The sequence below is a fragment of the Musa acuminata genome, chromosome BXJ3-7 (genome assembly GCF_036884655.1).
Source record: "Musa acuminata AAA Group cultivar baxijiao chromosome BXJ3-7, Cavendish_Baxijiao_AAA, whole genome shotgun sequence".
In the NCBI taxonomy this organism is placed as follows: Eukaryota; Viridiplantae; Streptophyta; class Magnoliopsida; order Zingiberales; family Musaceae; genus Musa; species Musa acuminata.
In genome coordinates, this window is record NC_088355.1 from 2478650 (window position 1) to 2496909 (window position 18260).

Sequence of the window (18260 nt, forward strand, 5' to 3'; positions counted from 1 at the left end):
AAATATAACAAGACCATCTTTTTATTCTTTATAGGATCGTTATGAATGATAGAATAACAATTAAAGAAAGATGAGAAAAGATCTATAAACTCGTGTTTGTTTTGTTGTCATACATTTTGAGTCTTTAGGAGATTACAGGATAAGTAATTAAGATAGTCTCTTTCATCTTCTAAAAAATCTTATTATAAATGAATTCCTAATGAATTTAATCACATTTAAAATATATTTTATCTAATAAAAGAAAATAATATAATCCAATAATGATAAGTATCTATTATCTATCGAGTGATGATACCATATCAACACCGATGCTTCCTTCGAGTATGGATGTATTATAACAATAGATTTATCAGATTTAACGTAGAAAAAGACTCCCTTTACAATGAAAACTCATCTGGGAAGGCATTTGCACTAAAAGGACATGACATGACCAAAGTAAAATGGAGTCCATTCTGATCAGTTCCTAAAATTTCGAACAAGGCTACAAAGCTTACCGTCGCCATGCATCAGAACCGTGCACAAATCCAAAAGAGACAACTATTTCTCTCTCCTCTCTCACCGTCGATACAAGATAGAGATAGATGCAGTCTCTGACTCCTCTTCCAGCTTTGTCCTACTCCTCAGAAGATAAGATAAGAAGAACGAAGACAAATCTAAACATCTGTGGCGCGGAAGTTTCCTTGTACACACACGAGAGAGAGAGAGAGAGAGAGAGAGAGGGGAGGGGGGATGAAGGAAGTCGGCAATTCGAGTTCTTGCTACTTTGAGAGAGAGAGAGAGGATGAAGGAAGTCGGCAATTCGAGTTCTTGCTACTTTCTCCTCCTCCTCGTCATCAGAGGCTGCGAGAATCATATGATCCACGTGGAGCATGCAGAACTGATGGAGTCTCGTCAATGACGCGGGACCCGCAGAGACGACGTCATAGGTTCGATGGGAATCGGTGGACCCCAGTCCGCATGATACATCGACTCGCCGCCTTCGGGCGGACAAAACCCGTTTCCGTCCGCAACGTAACGTCGCGATTTGATTGGTGATTGGAATGGCGATTAAATTTGCATATTTTAATTAAGATTAAAATTATTTAAAAATAATTAATTTTATTCGCTTAAAATACTTTGTTTTCTTAAATCTTTATATCATTATTTTATTTTTATTAATTATGTATTAATGATAAAAATCTAATTTTTTATTTGTTTAAAAAATTAGAGATGAAATTATTATTTAAAAATAAAATTATTTAATCAATTTAATATTATTTAATTTGGAGCCTGCAGAGAATTTTCAAAGATAAATATTTTTAATTTAATTTTATTTTAGATAGTTAATTATTGTGGTCACATGTTTATAAGATATTAACCTTTTTCCGGATAATGGATTTCTTTGTGGCGATAAATTTGGGAAATTACAAGAAATCGTAAAAAGGTTAAAAGAAAGGGCATAATTAGAGGATTCTAGGGGCGCCTGGGGAGGTATTGATAGGCTCCGCCGCTCGTGGAGATCGAAGCTCGATGCTCCACTTCCTTCCTTGACCTGCTCCGGCGCCCTCCCCCCCTCCGATTTCTCGCCCTTCTCATGGAATCCGATGTCTCGCTTCTTCCGCTCCACACTGCTCCTGTGCTCGTTCGGATGTCTCTGCTGATCTTCTTCCGATCCTTTTCTACCGCCCAGAGCTCCAGTTCTCCCCTTTTTTCTCCTCGATTTTGAGAAAGATCTTTCTTTCCGCGAAATATTAGATTCTGATTGTCCTATTTTCCGTTTTGGTCGCGGAAACTCCGCCTTCGGTCGTTTAAGTTTTTGACTCGCGTGCATTACCCTCAGAGTTCCCGGATTTGGATTAGGTGTGGGCTGTTGCAGTTGAGAAGAGGAAGCACATAGAAAAATATTGGGTTTTGGAAGTAGCTAGACGGTGTGGTGTTTCTGGAAGCGAGTTCTGGGGGATGGGGGTGTTGAAGTATGAGGTTGTGGGGAAGTTTGCTTTATTTGCTTTCCTTCTTCTTGATCTGTTGGTTGGTTCGGCGGGTGGCGACGTAGTGCTGATTGGGAGAAATGTATCCTTGTCGTTTCCGGACATCGAGGCCACCTTTGGTGAGTGCTTCATCCCCTATCTTCTCCCCCTGTTGTTTTGAGTCTGCAGGTAGCATCATATAGTTGTATTGTAGATTTCATGTGGTTTCCATGGTTTTCTTGTACGTTCTGGTGGTTTGCAAAATACTCATCATGTCATTATAGAACATTCTGTGTATACATGAGGTGAACTTCAATTTGATTCTAGGACTGCAAAAAAGAAAATCTTAGACCAACATGTTAAAACTAAACAGGTGGAAAATTAAGCTTTTTGTTGTCTGACGTTGTGCTGGCTATATTATCTTGATAAGAAAGCTAAAGAAGATTGGTTGGAGTATGAAGTTGAATAATTCAGATCAGACTAAGGGTTTTACCAGATTTAGTTGTATCTGAGGAATTTTATTAGATCGATATACTTGGAACTTTATTCTAAACAAAATGCACAAGGGAATATGTAACTGATGCTGGTTATTTGAAAGCTACAATAAGAGTAAGTAATGCATTGTAATTTTTTTCTTTTTAGGAAGATTGATTGATAAAATCATGAACATTTTATGCTGCAAAGTATCTGTTATTGTTAAGAGAAGAAATTCGCGTAGATGTATAGGAAACCAAGAGGAGCTTTTTTCAGCTGTGAAGAGATAAATGTTCTTGGCTTGATATTTTTCCGGTTTTTCGGCCAAAATATTAAAACTTAAGGAGTTTGTGATGAAATCTAAAAAGGATTTTTGTCAAGGTAGAAGACTCTGATTGATGAATGTTAGATCCATGGTTCAACAATGCATCATTAAGGAGGGATATCACATACAGAGGTGCCATATTTGGTAAAGAATGATGACAATACTTTAATTTAAAGCAGTAAGAATTGTCTCAAGGGCTCACCTATTAAAGGATTATAACTCCTTGATAGACTCGATGACTTATTGGGTACAATGTGACGTTGAGATCCATAAACCCAGAATTGAATTTTTTATTTCCTTCTTTCTTCTTCTTCATCGCAGTTATGTTAACCGCCTTATTTCAAAGTAGAAGGAAACATGTGGCTAATCAGTGTTTTAATATATGGTCGAGCTGACCATATATGTGGATGTATATGCATGTCCAATCATATGACTGCCCTGTGCAAGGCAGCCATGTCACTTATATCACCAATATGTGGTGTAAGTGTCCATGTGAAATTCACTGCACTTGTGCTCTGGCAAACATGACAATATGATTATATATGTGGTTTATATGTTCTCCTTGTTAGTATTGTTTCAACTGGTATTGTTATCTTGGTAATATGATACATGTGACCCATGATAGTACTTATATTTTTGTAATTTCTTACAACTTATCGCTTATGTTGATTCTGTCATTTTGTTAGTTAAGAATATCTTGGTTCCTTACGATATTCTTGTTCCCGATTAAGGTCGAAGAATCACAACAACCTTACCATTGAACATCACATCTCTTTTATTTTTTTCTCATATGGAGTTACCACTAAATTGCTTTTGTTTGTATGTTCAGCTCCATCAGTAAAAGGATCTGGTGAATGTGGGGTATTATATGTTGCAGAACCTTTAGATGCATGTGCTCCATTAACTAATGAAGTTGCTAAAGGTTTAGATTCTCCATTTGCACTAATTATAAGAGGAGGATGTACATTTGATGTTAAAGTCAGAAATGCACAAAATGCTGGGTTCAAAGCTGCAATTGTATACGACAATGAAGATAGAGGAACCCTGATTTCAAGTAAGGTCCCTTTTTTTGGTTTATCAACTGCTTTAGCATTAGCTGTTATATTTTATGACGTGAACATTTTATGATTCAAAATGTATTAAAAATCATTAAGAATTCTATGGTTTAAAGTATTCTATAAAGAAATTTACATATTTAATGCATTCTATAAAGACTTTGCACTCCTTTTTGCAATCATAACCCATGTAACAAGACATTATTCTAAGCATTTTATCACAAATATATCAGTTTTGAGGAAGCATGACTTCAACATAATATGAATGGAGCTTGTTTGGAAACAATCACTCTGAAGTGGTAAATAGGTTTCTATGCTTCTGCTTTGTAATGCACCAACATAAGTAATAGAAACACCTAGGAATAGGCATAATCATATATGATCACACCATTTCATGATATGATCATGCAGCTACTAATAGTAAATACCAAGTAACTTCCGTTACAAGATAGAACAACTGTTTAAGTAATTTGATGTTGATTAGCAACCTTAGTGATTAACAAACAAACATTAATAAAATTAAGTTAGTTACCTCCAACTCCAAGAGATCGCAGGTCTAGTTGAACTAATATGTTGGTTTGTTCGAGAATCTACATCCATTCATTGCAATAATCATTTGATTAAAATCAAACAAGTACTTTCTCTTTACCGTCTGGCCAGCTTTGTTCAAGATGCAGTTTATTCTTTGTAGTACACAAAAATATTGTGACAGCTTTCACTTCCATCATTTCCATTCTTTGCAACCAATCATAGTTTCCCTTGATGGTTACCATTTGTGATCAACTGCTTTATTCTGGATCTTCAAAGTCTGCATGTTAGCAAAAATAGGTATTTTGTGGAAAGGGCAAAAGTAGGACAAAGAAAGAAGCAAACTCCCTGTAATGGTTTCTTCATCGGCGGTCTTAATGGGTACACCACTAGGAAAAAGAAGCTACTGCTTAGCAAACCTTAAGGTTTTGTCTGTCCTCTAGAAGGAATCTATAATAAATGTAGTTTCAAAATTTTACCTATATTCTTAACAAATTCTTACACATACATTGTGAGATTGTTCTATCTATTACATTTTCCTATTCCTGCATTAGAGAAGTTTTGGTGTCAGTTCCCTATTTCCTTCTTAGTTCTCCCTGCAACTCCCAAATTGTGTCAGCCTCTTGTGCTATGTCATTTTCTGATATATGAATACTGGTTCCTTCTTGGAAGCAGTGCCAGAACCTGATTTGTTGGACATTATTGTCAAATTCCTAATAGTTTGATTTCTACTGATCCATATATCAATAAATATATTGCAGTGGCAGGAAGTTCAATTGGCATATATATATACGCTGTGTTTGTTTCCAAGGCTTCTGGTGAAATGCTAATGAAATATGCTGGCAATACTGATTTGGAGTTGTGGATTATACCCACCTTTGAGAATTCAGCATGGCCAATAATGGTCATCTCCTTCATAGCACTCCTCGTCATCTCTGCTGTGCTTGCTACATGCTTTTTCATACGCAGACACTTTGGCAGGCCTGAACAGACTAGAGCTCCTAACATCCGAGAATTCCATGGAATGAGCAGCCAGTTGGTGAAAGCAATGCCAAGTCTCATATTCACCTCAGTTGTGGAAGATAATTGCACTGCAACAACTTGTGCAATTTGCTTGGAAGACTATAGTGTTGGGGAGAAGCTTAGGATATTGCCATGTCATCACAGTGAGTATCTTGGTCACCATTTAAATCACCAGAGTTTCTTATTTATAATAATAGCAAGCAAAGGGCCTATTTTATTCTGGTTGCCTACGTCAATCTTTAGTGCTATTTTCTTCAACACTTTGCTAAGTTATGTGGACTCTTAATGAACTGCATACATTAAATTCTTTTCTTTGATTATGATGACTTAGATGTTTTCAAATAAAATGTGTCTGCATCCTCTTTTTGAAAGGTACTTGTTAAATACTAGATTTTATCTTCATGATCTTTTTTACCATTCAAAATTTTGCAGCATTTATAAAGCATGGATACTTCAAAATGTCTGTTGTGTATGTGTCAAACACCTCAAGAATCAAGATCGGTATTCTTTCTGATACATCTTAAGTACTTAAGCTTATGGTATAACACTTTGTACTATTGACATTTACACTGACATATTGCATATATGATGGATATTTATATCATGGTTTGCCGTACCGAACAGTACCGCTCGGTACGGGCGGTACGTACCGGTCCGATAGACTTTCGGTACGCGGACCGCCTCTTGCCGTTCCGGTACTGTAGCAGTACTGTAGCACTGTAGCACTGCTACAGTGCTCGGCACACCCGGGTGTACCGCTCGGTACACCTCGGTATACCAGTCGGTACACCCGTACCGTACCGTACCGAGCGCGGGTCGAAACGCCGGTACGGTACGGTACGGCGAACCTTGATTTATATCATCAATACAAGGTACATGTCAATTGTTAACAATACGTGTGTAGATTCAGTTGTTGCTTATTCCTTAATATTCCAATTTGTGCGTTGTGTCTCTTTATTGTCTTCTTAAGGTATAACTGTAGTATATTTATGGTGACTAGATTATCAGTGAATTAAACAAAGGCGTAAAACCACTATCTAATTGAGGGATGTGTTACAGAACTTTTTTTCACCTTTCATATGTCAAGGATGCATCAATAATGTAATAGGATGTTATATTGTGTCTTTGTGGTTGGATATGATTTATAACTGTTTCTATATTATGTTCAACCATTTCTTTTATCGATCATTATAACTTGTATATATAAGTCTATGATGTCTATCTAAGTCTTCCATGCTAATATGCTTTGTTAAATTATTGAACAGAGTTTCATGCATTTTGCGTCGATTTCTGGCTTACCACTTGGAGAACATTCTGCCCTGTTTGCAAGCAAGATGCTAGAGCAGGCAGATCTAATCTTCCAGCTTCCGAGTGCACTCCTCTACTTTCTTCTGGTGAGGTGACCGTATCTTCCAATGTGGGATTGTCATCATTTCGTTCATCCATGGCAGCATCCCCAGCCCTCCAAATATTTCCAGTGCCTTCCGGGCCAGAATCAAACTCCCAACCTCATTTGTTGTCTGGTGCTTGTTCCCCAGCTATTCAAATAGCTCCAATGACTCCCCACTCACAATCAAGTGCATACTATACTGCACATATCCCTAACCCGCATAGGTCTTATGGCCACTCACCAGCTTTTAGGACAAGTCGAAGTTCTCTTGACCTTAGAAATGCTTCGTCTCAGAGATCTCATGCTTATCTTCTATCTTCTCACTCCTTGGGCTTTCCCAGATCACCATCTATCAATTCAATACTTGGATCCTCTTATATTCCATGTTCAAGTAATGTGTCCTCCAGCTATCTTGCGGCATCTTCCAGTCAACAGTCATACTTAAGACATTGCACTGAATCAGGGGCAAGTCTGTCAGCATTAGCCTCGGCGCAATCTCTACCAGGATGTTGATCTGTGTCAACTTTTTTGCAATGAGGTCTTAAACCGGATACGGCTGCAAGCTAAAGATCAATGTGTTCTTAATTGCATGTGTTGCCAGCATTAATGGCAGTTATCATACTACAACAATAATTTGGTTCACATACTGTAACAGTATGATGGTTCCTGTGCTCTACATGGTGATTTTGGGTTCTATGATTCAACTGTCATCGCGCCAGGAGATAGCTAGATTCTATCATTGTTTGTGTACAGAATGGGTCGAAAATGAGGATTCTGTAATATGTTATTGCGTTAATCTTGCAGTTTATAATAACCCATGAAACCATTGTTGTGAGGCTCTGCCAGTATGAGATATTGTGGTTCTTTACTGGTTATCTTGATCCGTGTAAAATAGATATGTTATGGACTTTCTGTAGTTTATCAACTGTTGTTACGGCTACATCTTGTCTGCTTAGTAAATTGTTGCCGATAATCCCTATTAGTCATTTTTCTACTCTTAATAGTAAAACTTAAATTTCTGTTCTACATTTACTCAGACAAGTCAAAAACTTTTTTCTTCAGTTACTTGCATTTCATTCACTAAGTTGTGTATCTTGTCACAAAATGATGTCTCATTTTGGCACAAACTTGAATGCTGTAAGATTGGAAACATGCTCTCTCTCTCTCTCTCTCTCTCTCTCTCTCTCACACACACACACACACACACACACACTCACACACACAAACTAATGATATTGTGAAGTGATGATAAAGAAATAGTAAAGTGTGGTTGTTTTGGTTTGAGATAGCATAAAGAATCAGCAATAGGTGATGTTGTAGTAAATGTCTGGAGGACTAGAATGTTGTAATCATAATTTTTTGTTCCTGATTGTAATTTCATTAAAATGTGTCTATTAGATGTCATTATATAATCAAATATAAAGCTTTGTTTCAAATATTTGCTTCAAATCATTTCCTCCATCCCACCTGCTTGCTTTGGAAGCTTGCAATGTAATGTCTGCTTGGGTGGAGGATTGGTATGTGCTGATGAGTTATTCTTCCAAAGTGCTAATGTAATAATACTGATCACCCATCTTCTTCTTCACTGTAAAGATAAAGGCAGAGCTGGAAAGTCCAATAAAACTAAACCATCTCTCCTTTGCGGCCTTTTGTCCATTTCCGACCCTCCTATACTTAAAACCACTGCACCAAAAGCCTTCCAACTACGAGTATCAGTACTGACAGCAAGAGGAGAGTCGAGGAAGTGATGGAGGTTGGTGGAAGTGAGGGATGGAACTCCTCCTTCTCCAAGTCCTCGAGGGGCTCAAGGAGGTGGGGAAGGAGGAGATGCCAAAAGGAGAGGGAGGAGGCCATGGGGTGGTGGGGGGAGACCGGTGGTGGGATGGTGGCCAAGAAGAGGGTCATGGTGGTGATCGATCAGAGTTCGAGGGCCAAGCATGCCATGATGTGGGCACTGACCCATGTGGCTAACAAGGGGGATCGCCTCGCCCTTCTCCATGTTGTCCCTCACAGTGGTGGAGGAGAGGATGATGTACCCAACCTTGCAACCCTGCAAGCCCTGTGCAAAGCTTGCAAGCCTGAGGTGTTACTGCTCATCTTTCCCTGCCTTGATGTTGTCATCTTCTTCCATTTCTGTGGGCATAGTAACTTTGTCCATTTTATGTGATGTATAAAGGTAAAGATCAGATAGAGAACAACTTTTTGACTGATATCATTTACTTGAAATCTGATGAGAAGGTGGAGGTGGAAGCACTGGTGATTCAGGGACCCAAGGTGGCAACTGTGCTAAGCCAAGTCAGGAAACTGGAGGCTTCTGTTCTGGTCTTGGGTCAAGCCAAGCCTTCCCCTTTCTCTTGGTAAGCTTAGCTCTCTCTCTGCATTAGAGTACGTTGTTTACTCTGAGTGTAGTTATCTTCTCCTCTTTCTTGCTCGTGGGAATGTAGCCTGTTCAGATGCAGAAGTGAGGAGTTCGTGGAGCAGTGCATCAACAAAGCTGAGTGTCTCACGCTGGCAGTGAGGAAGCAGAGCAAGGGAGTGGGTGGCTACTTGATCAGCACTCGGTGGCAGAAGGACTTCTGGCTGTTGGCCTAATTCACATCCTCTTCATCCTCTCTCCCAAAAGAATGAGCCTCGCCTTCTTTCTGCTGTAGTGATGCTCACACATGTAAAGCTTAATGGCACTGACCTCAACCTCACCTGCCCCGATCCCATCACCATGTTCTTCTGCTGAAATCTCATTAGCAATGAATGCATGTTTGATGGATCTGCTATTATGATGGCAAATCTTAGCACAGAATCCCATTCAGGCCTACGCACTGTTCCTGAATCAAGCTATAGTATTGTTGGTATGGTTAAATTCGATCGAAAACCTGTCTCACTCTCCATCCGAAATAAGAGAAATCTTCTCTTAATCACCAATCATTCGGTAAACAAGAAGAAGAGTAAACTCTCTTGTGATCTCCATTGATGCTGAAGGCGACTGCGCTTGCATTGGATGCATGACATTAAAGGCCGAGAAGGCAAAAGGCCAACACTCGTGAACAGATAATAATGGGCATTGATGAACAAATTCATTGGTGGCTGTCCGACCGGTTTGACTGCTACAGCTCCCTCTATTAGCGTTGCTGGAACTGCTGATGTCAAGGATGCAATGGGTGCTAAAACCTCAGTGACCTGCTACTGTTCTATCTGAGAAGACTTCATTAGGATGGCTTCTATTGCGGCAGAGTTTAGTTCATGCAAGACAACTATTAAATCCTGCTCCGAATCTACTTGATTTATCATCTTCTTGGAGTACTGTAAGTTAGAATTATGATAAGCTTTCGTAAGATACATCTGAAAAATCTAAATGGTGAGAGATCTATTAGGATGAGATCGATGAGAGTTCTTACAAGAAAGAAAAAGGAAAATTAGACTTGCAGAGTTGCAGAGTCTCATGGCCTTGATTGCTTTGCTCTGACTTCCTTGCACAGGTCCACATCTTGGTGACACTACATGAAATGATTTAGTACATCAATGTCTGGAATTAAACATGTCGAGCCAAAAGACATATGTTTGATGTATGTGTAAAGTGCCAGAGAAGATATGAATCATGTGGCTGTGAGATGGTTTGCAAGGTTTGAGGCCCATGTTTCATGAGGGCAGCGTCTCTGAGATCTTTGGGGTACAAACAGGGGGAGAGGTGATTCCCCACTAAGAGAGAATCGTCTGTCGTTTAATCGTCTCTAAGCTTTCAAATGTTAAAGCAGAAGGATCCTTTTGTAATCAGGTGCAAGATAGAACTCCACATCTTCAAGATGTTAAGCTCTCGTGAGCTCATCGGATTAGACAAACAAGAAGAAGCATGAACCTCGGCTCATCATCACAGCTCAGGATTGGACTCACTCACCGAGTGGCTCATCCACCACCGGAGTTTAAGGATGGCGCTCAGCTGTGCTTTGATTCATCATTGAGAGTTCGAGTTTGCGGGAGACAGGGAAAGGCTCATCGAAATGTACACGACAGGAAGAGTCTTCTTCTTTCTTCGCATCTCTTACTTGTTATAATTGTCGGCCAAAGCGACCCCTCAACAGCATCCTCCATGGCCCTGCTTCATCTTTCTTGCTCTGACCAGCGTGAGGTCATGAATCAGTGTCCTAACGTGCGACATTGGTTGCAGTCATTTCTTGGACTTCTCCTGAGAGGTACTTTCCGTATTGTTTTCCTGCGCAAGGATTCCTTTGGGGTTGTGTCCCACACACTGAAGGGTGCTCATCACTTGGTGAGCTATATCCAGGATGGAGACTGGTTTCTTCTGCAATATTTGATGTCCCAAAATCTTTTGATTTGATAGGAATAATTGCTTGTTTAGTAACTCTAATGAATTGCTATCATTTTCTTCTTGTGATCTTCTTCAAGAGAAAAATATATTGAAACACTGAAATCAATAAGAAGGATAACATAAGTATGGATTAACTCTGACAAGTAATATGCACCATCAAAGAAGAAGAAGAAGAAGAAGAAGAAGAAGATGTAAGAAGAATCTCAACCATACAGTATGGCCAATCATTTTTGGATGATGTAATTGTCACCAGCACACACAGCACTGATAAGTGTCCTCCATATGGCTGCAGCCATTAAAGTCCACATCAAGTTTGTGCCACCAGTAAAAGTTTCTTAGGTATTATTCTTCACTCCCTCATCAATGCACAATTCTTCAGTCACATCTCCAGTGGAGCAACAATGTCTTCCTGCATTTAAAGATGACATTAACTCTTATGTTCACCATCCTGTCTTGATGAAGACACTTGCTTGACAAAGCTTCATCTACCATTTCTTCTTTTTTGTTTATGTAATATCATTTTATAATATCTTTATCAACTGAAAAAGTGAATACAATCTTAATTCACCAGAATTTTACATCATTTTAAGCCTTCTTTTTCTTAGCTTTGAATATGTATCCAAATATAAATAATCTCTTACAAAAGAAACATACAAAAACAATATGGACACAATAGTATAATTTTTTTTGTAGCATTTAGAAATAGCATATTTTCCCATGTAAATTATAATATACTCTAAATATTAAGATGCTCCACATATGTATTATATTCATTAACTAAAAAGTGTTTATTTGATTTTTAAAATAATTATATAATTCAGTCTTACATAAATTATAATTAAATTTAAAAGGATAAATAAAAAGTATTATTGACTTTCAAAGGGGATATATATATATATATATATATATATATATAAAATAATAATAATAATAATAATAATAATAATAATAATAATATAAAACACTAATAAGAAAGAAAACCCTCATATCCTCTCGGTCATTCCTTCATCCCTTTCTTTAGCATCTCCTTTCCTCCTCCCACTCTTTCTTGTCACTCACCTCCTCCCACTTCCATGGCGATCGCGCACCATCATTAGGGATTCCGTCTCGGTTGGTGTGCTGCCAGTATTTGCCTGCAATGGGCAACCCCGCGGAGGTCTACTACCAGGTGCTCAACATTGCCAAGGACTCCTCTCCCCAGGAAATCCGCACCGCCTACAGAGCCCTGGTCAAGAAATGGCACCCCGACAAGCACCCTCCTTCTTCCCGCCCCGAAGCCGAGGCCAAGTTCAAAGCCATCTCTCAAGCCTATGAGGTGTCCCCTCGGTCTCTTTCCAACTCCGTTTCCTTCTTCTCGTTGTTGTTGCCGTCGTTGATTCTGTTCTCTTTAGGCCCTGAATGATCAGCAGGAGAATAGATCGATGGTTGGGGCCAATAACGATCGGCCCGGAGGCGGCGTGGAGCCGCGACACCGGAGCCAGGAGCTCCAGAAACCGCGGTGCGCGGGCAATTCGGCGAGGGAGTTTAAGGATGAGTACCGTTCGACCAAGGCCGGCACTGTGGCGGCCACGGCGGTGGCGAGGCCGGCGTTCTCGTCGTTTTCGGGTCCCGTCAAGACAAAGCCTCCTCCCGTCGAGAGGAAACTTGAGTGCACGCTGGAGGAGCTCTGTCGCGGCAGCAAGAAGGAGATCAAGTTCACGAGGAACGTCATCACCAACAAGGGGTATATCCTCCGCTCCTTCTCTTTGATTTCTATTTTCTTTTTGGTTATTTCTCGAGTGATTAAAACTGAGATTGGAAAGTGGAAATTATACTGAATAGCCACAATTCGTAGCTGCTAAATTATTTCAATCTAGCTTTATAAATTCAATGGAAATTTCTCTGTTTGATCTTCTACCCAAAATTCCACAATGTCAAGTCTAGAGAAGATAAAGAACTCAGAGTTTGGTGTATGTTCTTCTCATATATGTATAACTTTCAGAGATCAGATATTCTATTTATTTATTTTATGAGTTGGATTGTAGAAAAATCACCAAGTAAATTCCATCTTCAGAACACACAATTGTATATAAACTGTGCTATGATTTCTTCAAAATCACACTTGTGCTACTTGTTGTTTAAGTTGAGTAGGTTTTTAAGATTGTCCATTTTGATCTTCCATCATAGAGAGGGTAATGTTTGGGGGCTTAATTCTTTATTTGCATAATTTGAGTAAATTTATAATCGGAAAATTTATTTAAGTATTGACCCTTTGGAGTAGCTCTGCCTATGTACACTGGAATCTTAAAAACAAACGTTATCACCTCAACTTAGGCCTGATTAATTCACTTAATTCCGATGTTAGTTGCAACGTGAGGCTCGGCATTGATGTTGGCAAAGTCATCAAGAATGCAAGTTCTTTTCTGTCAAAACCTTCTTTAACCTGCACCTTCTAGTTTATCGAACAATCAGATTTTGTCTAGCATATGTACAGTCCCAAATGCTAGTATTTGTCTTTCACTCTGTAGAGCTTGTCAGCAAGCTAAACTTCTCGGTTTTATAGCAACTGATTAACTGGCTCGGATCTATTGCTCGAGTAAGCTTGAAGGATGGTTAATTCGGTGTCCAGATGGTGGAAACATGAAGTTGGCATGTATTTGATTCTTTTCTTCTGTAACAACAATGCAGATGCATCAAAAGCTCAGGAACAATTAAGAATTTGTTTGATGTAGTCTGAATTTTCAGTTACATACGCAGCTTTTCTGGTCAGTTCAAGATTCTAACTTTTTCTGACGATAATACCATGAGCTGACTGTTTATGTGCATGCTGATTTGGTTTTGGTAGATTAATTGTTCGCAAGGAAGAAACACAAACGGTCAGAGTCAAGCCGGGATGGAAGAAAGGAACAAAGATAACATTCGAAGGGATGGGGGACGAGCGACGAGGTTGCCTCCCTGCCGATGCCATCTTCGTGATATCAGAGAAAGAACACCCCGTTTTTAAGAGGAAAGGCAATGACTTGGTCATGAAAGTCGAGGTTCCTCTGGTGAATGCTCTCACAGGATGGTTCTTCTCTTTCCGTCTTCTAACCGGGGAAAAGATGAGCTGCTCTTTCCAGGACGAAATCATTTACCCGGGATATGAGAAAGTCATCAAAGGCCAGGGCATGCCCTCAGCTCACGACAAGGGAGTCCGAGGAGATCTGCGAATTAAGTTCCACATTGTGTTCCCGACTCAGTTGAGCGACGAGCAGCTTTCAGGTATCAAAGAGCTTCTGAAGGACATGACCTGAACTCGAAGCTAGATTCGTTCTTCCACTTCGGTCTCACTGTGAATATACGAATCTTATTCGTAAATATTTCCAGATATATAGAGGAAATGTCAATGTAAGAGGTGCTCGTAGGTCTGAGAATAAAGTAGTGCTCGTCGCACACCCTTTGTTTGTACTCTTTATAGTTGAGGACATGATGGAGATGTTGTATCTTCCTTTAGGTAATGAGGTGCTTTCTTCAAGCAGCCACTCAAGGCATAATATCGATGATGATGTCCTCTTGCATGCTTCCTTGATGTGCCAATGATTCTTTGCTCTCATCAGAATGCTTTCAGACCCGTGCCTCTGATGTGTACAATACTTTCGATGGGAGGAATGTCCACATTCCTTGTGTTCTTTCTTTCCCACCAGTTGGGGATGCAGCAAGTCTTGCTGTTGTCTTGGCTGCTTTCCATCGTCCATGTGATGGCATAACCAAACCTGTACTCTTACAGGAGCCCTCCAAAAGAGATTACCCTATCCACTTAGCAAAGAATACAAAGCTCTCTCTGTGGAATTGTATGTCACCACCACATTCAGCAGCCCACATCTTAAAATTAGGCAATCGAAATGTCAGGTTGATTCTATTCATGAAATCCCCCCACACAAGAACTAGACGTTCGAGCAACCTTTTTGTCACCACCGGATGATCACTTTCTGGGATTCATCATTGACAGAGCCCACTCGATTAAAAAGAAGATGATTGTGTTCGAGGTTGATCCACGTCTGCGAGTCTATCATTTCGAATAAAGAAACTATCTTTTTAGGCTTCTGCTCATCCAACTCATAAAGAATAAATAGGCTTTGGCGTGATTCTAAAACCTTATCCCCTGTTTGGTGTACTAACAAATATTTTTTAATTATAAACAAAAAATATATATATTATATTGAGAAAAGCATGGCACTTCATGGATCTCCAGGGTGTCTTTGTGGGTCCAAGTCAGATGACCCATCAGATCACGATCAGACGACTGTGATGTGCCGTCTGTCACCCATCGTAAAGCATTGGTCCCCAAGGTGGCACCGTTCATCTTGTGGTCGTGGTCACAGTAGCAATCGTGTCGATCTGAGTTTTCATCGAAGCTAATTATAAATTATCTGATTTTTTTAGTATTTTAATTTTTAAAATTTTAAAAATTATTATTTTTAGTTAAATCTTCTTAATATCTCGATGATCTCTGGACTTAAAAAAATTTACATTCAAATCTCTATGATTATGAAAGTGAAGTTGATTTTACCGACATTAGGGTAAAATATAGATCGAATCGGAATTACATTTTGCTAATCAGTTTTATATAATTTGTGACATCGACAAGGATGATCATCGTGTTGTTTTCGTCGATCACTACCATAACAGTCACACGCGATATCATCGTCCACCACCATCGTTGAAATTATCTTTTTATAAATTATTTTCATGTTATTTATGTACGTATTATTACGTGCTACATCTTTTTCGTCGATAAAACCGACGACGATAGGATAAGTAAATCAGATTAAAATGTAAAAATTTTAATATAAATTTTTAAAGTGTAGAGATCATGATGCTAAAGAGGTCCAACAGTAAGGATTTCAATATAAATTTTTAAATCTAGAGATCAGCATGTCAAAGAGACCGTAGGATAATCTATAATTAATCCAATGCAACACTACCATAAGAGAAAAGAAAGATTGGGAGGAAGCCGAGAAGCGGTTGCATCAAACGATTGATCTCTTGAGATCGCACAAGGAGGTGTTTCCGAGGTTAAGGGTGGCAACAAGTGGATGCATCAAAGCCCATCAACCACTCGGCTCAGAATCAATATCACTAGGAACTGGTTCTACTCTCATTAGCTTGAGATAGTTGTGAGCTTCTGATTTGTCTTCACTTAATTTTTATGTCGTGTCCATTTTCATGTTAAGGTTTGTCGGAGTTGCAAGTGCTTTTGCTCTTATAATCTCAGGGAGGAGGATTCGTCTTTGGTTAATAATAAGGCTAAATTTGAACGTTGATTTGACTTAATGATGAAGTTGATTTGATCGAGTATTATAACGTTGGGTCATTGTTTCACTTTAGTTGGAGGGCCAAAAAGATGCATGTTTCTTAATATTCTAATTTGTTCGACAAAACTCTTTTTGGTAAGTTTCGAACAAAAACATACTTAAAAGAAATCGTTTTGGTAGGTCTGGATAGAAAGAAATTAATAGCTATATCAATCGAAAGACTTGTCTTCTCGATATTGAATTTGATAGGATATATCATGACAATAATTATAGCCCACCAACTGACTGTCACGAGGAGCTGACATGGAGGTCAAAGGTCAGGTCATCCCCCCACTCAGCAGTTGGGCAATGACCTATCAGTCATCATGGATAATAGTCCTTGACGAGCAATACGAGTCGACCTTAGCGGTTGCCAAGGACAATGGCCCCTAAACGATCGAACAAATTGGCACCCCTCTTTTGTCAATCTCTGTGGATGATAGGTCGTAAGGAGTTGTTCGAGCCCACCTCGCTAACCACTGGGGGTAGGGGTCCCCGAGCGACTAAACATACCTATATCATCTTATATTAGCCTATGTTAATGACAAGTCGTAGGGAGTCATACGGACCAGTTGTCCACATGGATAAATAACAAAAGGAAAATATATTACAATCATGAATGGTCCCTCCGGACTGCCTAGGTATAAAAGTTGACCCTTTGTGCTTGCCTAAAAGGCTGGATCCTTCTCTCTCATGCTGAACCCTCTTGCTCTCATTGCTCCCTCCCCATATTAACCTTTGTGTAGAATCTCCAAGGAGATCGGAACCGACATTGGATGCACGAAGAGCATCTCAAATCCACCTCAGACATCTCGTCCCCCATTGTGACCATCCCATCCATTCATCTCAAGGATTACGTGGACGATTCTGTGCTTTTAAATCAAAACCGAGCCATGCTGACTCTTGGTCGACGACATTGAGATCATAATAAAATCGAGCTCATCATCAACCATATACATAACGTTATATTTTAGTTCCTTAGCTATATGCTCAAACTAAATGTAACGTTCTTGAATTTTATGTTGATCATATTTTTCTTTAATTTTTTTAGATTGAGTTTTCTTATTAAACATGCATCCACTTTTTCACTATTTCCAAGTCATTTATTATCTTTGCATTAGTTAATTTCTATAGTACTATGTTGAAAAATAACTTTGACAATATATCATTAAGATTAAAGTTCTAATTACTAAGAGATCGATTACCACTCCCTCACTTATTAATCACAGGGATTTTTTTAATTTTCTACGAGGATATATTCTTAACACTCCCGCTCACATAGAGATTATTAAGATTAACTCAAATCTAATATGTGAAATTTATATTTAAGATTGACAAATTCATCTTATTAAATTAGTAAACACCGTAAGTCATCTAAAAGCTCGAGTATTTAAATTGAGACAAAATCTATTCTTTTGCACTCTTAACAGTACTTACTAGTCTTTTAAGATACATTTCAAACCTAAAAACTCATATTAGATAGAATCTTATTCCGACTAAAATATTAGATCCAATATCTTGTTTGTGCCTACCATTACAACTCCTATGAAGGAGTGAAGCTGTCATTAGATGAGTAATTTATATAACATAGCTGCCACCACCATATTGATGAAAAGAATAGAAGATAAAAATAATTATTGAAGAAGCTTTATTGAAAAAGTGAAGAAGCTTAAATACAGTAAGCAGATTAGCAAATACTACCGCGATGAGGAAGATGAGGATTGACCGTGGAGCCTCGAATAAAAGATAATAATAATTATTAAAGAAATTTTATTGAAGAAACTTTATTAAAAAAGTAAAGAAGCTTAAATACATTAACATGTTCCCTCTTCTATTTATGCAGATTACGAGGAAGGATTTTTTAGATTTTCTCTTATAGTTGAAAA

The 18260-nt window shown here is 38.8% G+C and overlaps 3 protein-coding genes across 3 annotated transcripts; all 3 read left to right on the forward strand.

The window, feature by feature from the left end:
- The first annotated feature begins 1466 nt into the window (after positions 1-1466).
- LOC135643203 (receptor homology region, transmembrane domain- and RING domain-containing protein 1-like) lies at positions 1467-7681 on the forward strand. The gene is made up of 4 exons (XM_065159898.1): positions 1467-2086; positions 3575-3799; positions 5090-5494; positions 6617-7681. The coding sequence occupies exons 1-4, from the start codon at positions 1939-1941 to the stop codon at positions 7252-7254; spliced, it is 1416 nt and encodes a 471-aa protein (XP_065015970.1). The 5' UTR covers positions 1467-1938; the 3' UTR covers positions 7255-7681.
- Positions 7682-8353: 672 nt separating this feature from the next.
- On the forward strand, positions 8354-9525 carry LOC103990780 (uncharacterized). The gene is made up of 3 exons (XM_009410041.3): positions 8354-8824; positions 8980-9098; positions 9186-9525. Exons 1-3 carry the CDS (start codon positions 8489-8491, stop codon positions 9331-9333), a joined length of 603 nt encoding a protein of 200 aa, XP_009408316.2. The 5' UTR covers positions 8354-8488; the 3' UTR covers positions 9334-9525.
- Positions 9526-12058: 2533 nt separating this feature from the next.
- On the forward strand, positions 12059-14562 carry DNAJ (uncharacterized). The gene is made up of 3 exons (XM_009410040.3): positions 12059-12377; positions 12454-12785; positions 13887-14562. The coding sequence occupies exons 1-3, from the start codon at positions 12201-12203 to the stop codon at positions 14332-14334; spliced, it is 957 nt and encodes a 318-aa protein (XP_009408315.2). The 5' UTR covers positions 12059-12200; the 3' UTR covers positions 14335-14562.
- The last annotated feature ends 3698 nt before the right edge of the window (positions 14563-18260 follow it).